Source organism: Penaeus chinensis, chromosome 30 (genome assembly GCF_019202785.1).
Source record: "Penaeus chinensis breed Huanghai No. 1 chromosome 30, ASM1920278v2, whole genome shotgun sequence".
Classification (NCBI taxonomy): Eukaryota; Metazoa; Arthropoda; class Malacostraca; order Decapoda; family Penaeidae; genus Penaeus; species Penaeus chinensis.
Genome location: NC_061848.1, coordinates 472863 through 475362, shown reverse-complemented (window position 1 = coordinate 475362; position 2500 = coordinate 472863). Strand labels below are relative to the sequence as shown.

Genomic DNA, 2500 nt, shown 5'->3' with positions numbered 1-2500 from the left:
CGCGAACGTGTGGCAGCTGAGGATCCGGGACGTACGGCCCGAGGATTCCGGGGCCTACGGCTGCCAGGTGTCCGCACGGCCGCCGACGGTGAAGAGGGTGTGGCTGACAGTCGCAGGTGAGGAGGGGAGCCTGGAGAGCGGTCCTGAACCGGACTCTCGCCAAAGCGTCGGAATCGTTATCTCCGCGAGTTGCATGTTGCTGGACTGCGCGAAACCATATTCCTATAATGTACATGGAAACAAACAGTCAGTTTTGTCTCCCTTTTTAGGTGCTCCAACAGCTGAAGCCCCTGCCTCGTCAACGCCCACGATATGTCTTCCACCATTTCAGTTGATCGGTGATCATGTCTGTATTATGGTTGAGACGATGGAAAAGAGAAGCTGGTTTGACGCCCAGCAATATTGCAGGTAAAGGCTACAGAGGAACTTGTGGAATGCAGACCGAGCTTACCTTATATATATGTGTGTGTGTGTATATATATGTATATGTATATATATATATATATATATATATATATATATATATATGTGTGTGTATGTATATACATATAAAAGTGTGTACATATACATACACACACATATGTATGTATGTATGTATGTGTATATATATGTATGTGTATATGTATATATATGTATATGTATATATATACATTTATATATATATATATATATATATATATATATATATATATATATATATATGTGTGTGTGTGTGTGTGTGTGTGTGTGTGTGTGTGTGTGTGTGTGTGTGTGAGTGAGTGTGTGTGAATGTTTATGTATATGTGCGTGTGTTTGAGTATATATATATTATATATACATACGTATATATATATATTATATATATATATATACATACGTATATATATATATATGTGTGTGTGTGTGTGTGTGTGTGTGTGTTTGTATGTATGTATGTGTGTATGTGTGTGTGTATGTATGTATGTATGTATGTATGTATGTATGTATGTATATATATTTATATATGTATATATACACATTTGACTGCCGCGATGGTCCAGTGGTTAGAGCACTGGACTCTGACCCTCGTGGTCCCGAGTTCAGTGCGGTCGTAAAAATGCCTGCGCTCTGACTGCTGGCTCGTGCCCGAGAAAACGACATATCGCCTTGAGAAGTCAAACGCAGGTTGATTAGGAAGGGCATCCAATCAGGCAAGGTTTACACTGCCAAATAACTTCTCAAATAATGAATTGAGAGAGGCCGATTTCCTGCAGTGGAATGAATAGCTGTTAAAAAAAAAAAAAAAAAAAAAAAAAAAATATATATATATATGTATATATACATTTATATATATATATAAATATTCATATATACATTTGTGTGTGTGTTTGTTTGTGTGTGTGTGTGTGTGTGTGTTTCTATATTTATATATATACATATATGTATACATATATATACATATATGTATACATATATATACATATATATACATATATGTATATGTGTGTGTATATACATAGATACATACACACACATACACATACACACACTGTGTATGTATGTATGTCTGTATGCATGTATGTATATATGTATTTATAATCAATCTGAAGGCTTTCCCTTACAATTACAAAATTTAATATAAGAACAAAAGTGAGACGGGATCGAGACCTCTTTCCGATTTCTAAAAGCTAGATCTTCATAATTTCGTTATCTCTCTTTGGATTCCGTCAAACGGCTTATAATTACAAAAAATGATTGCCAAGCAAAAAGGATGATCTGAATTATTTTCACTGACGACGGCGCCTTTAGCATGTAGGTATACACGCACGCATTTTTTGTAGCATCCTGAGAGCCCTAATATATTCTTTGATATATTCAAATAAGGTGGACAAAGTATCTCACTGCTCTGCGACTCATATTGTTTATATACATACCGTTGTTTGCTATGTATGGCTATGTAAATTTTCAAATATATTTCTTTGATTCAGACAAACTAATTATTTTTCTGTTACTTATTACATCCTTCAAATGGAAAGGGGAAGTGTACTGCTTGAAGTGTTGCATCTCATAGTATCCACCGCAAGGAAGTTCCATGTTCACATCAAGGTATATTTAGAACAGGTAACGTCACTTCCATCCAGCCTGCTGAACCCAAAATTGAAATTTACTTTTTCCTTAGAGTATCCTGATGGCCGTTATTGATAAGGAACTCATCATTATCATAAATTAAAGAGGGGAATTTTGGTTTTACTCCTGGTAATTATAATAGAATCAAGGAAATTATACAAATGATTATGTATCTAGATATAACTGATATCTCACTGTGTATCCTAATTGGTTAAATGTCCTGTTAATCTGTGTAATATTTTATGGTGTTTTTTTATATTTTCTCTGAAAATAGTTCAGTAATAAAAATGAAAAACAATAATAGTAATTGAAAAAATAGAAAAGAAAAATAACTGTTGAGAGGCGAGGCTTACCTCGGCATTTCTAGCTGGAGTTTTCAAGACAGCAAAGTTACTTGTGTTAAAGTACCTTGGTT

The 2500-nt window shown here is 34.8% G+C and overlaps 1 protein-coding gene across 4 annotated transcripts in view; it reads left to right on the top strand.

Annotated features, from left to right (window-relative positions):
- Nucleotides 1-2500, top strand: part of LOC125041576 (obscurin-like) — a 19283-nt gene that overhangs the window by 14307 nt on the left and 2476 nt on the right. For 3 of the 4 annotated variants that reach the window (XM_047636614.1, XM_047636613.1, XM_047636615.1), the window contains exons 16-17: nucleotides 1-116; nucleotides 270-408. The exon at nucleotides 1-116 is cut by the window's left edge and continues 89 nt beyond it. In XM_047636614.1, coding sequence (XP_047492570.1) covers nucleotides 1-116; nucleotides 270-408 — 255 coding nt within the window. The remainder of the gene's footprint in view (nucleotides 117-269; nucleotides 409-2500) is intronic. The other variant, XR_007116295.1, reaches the window with a different exon arrangement.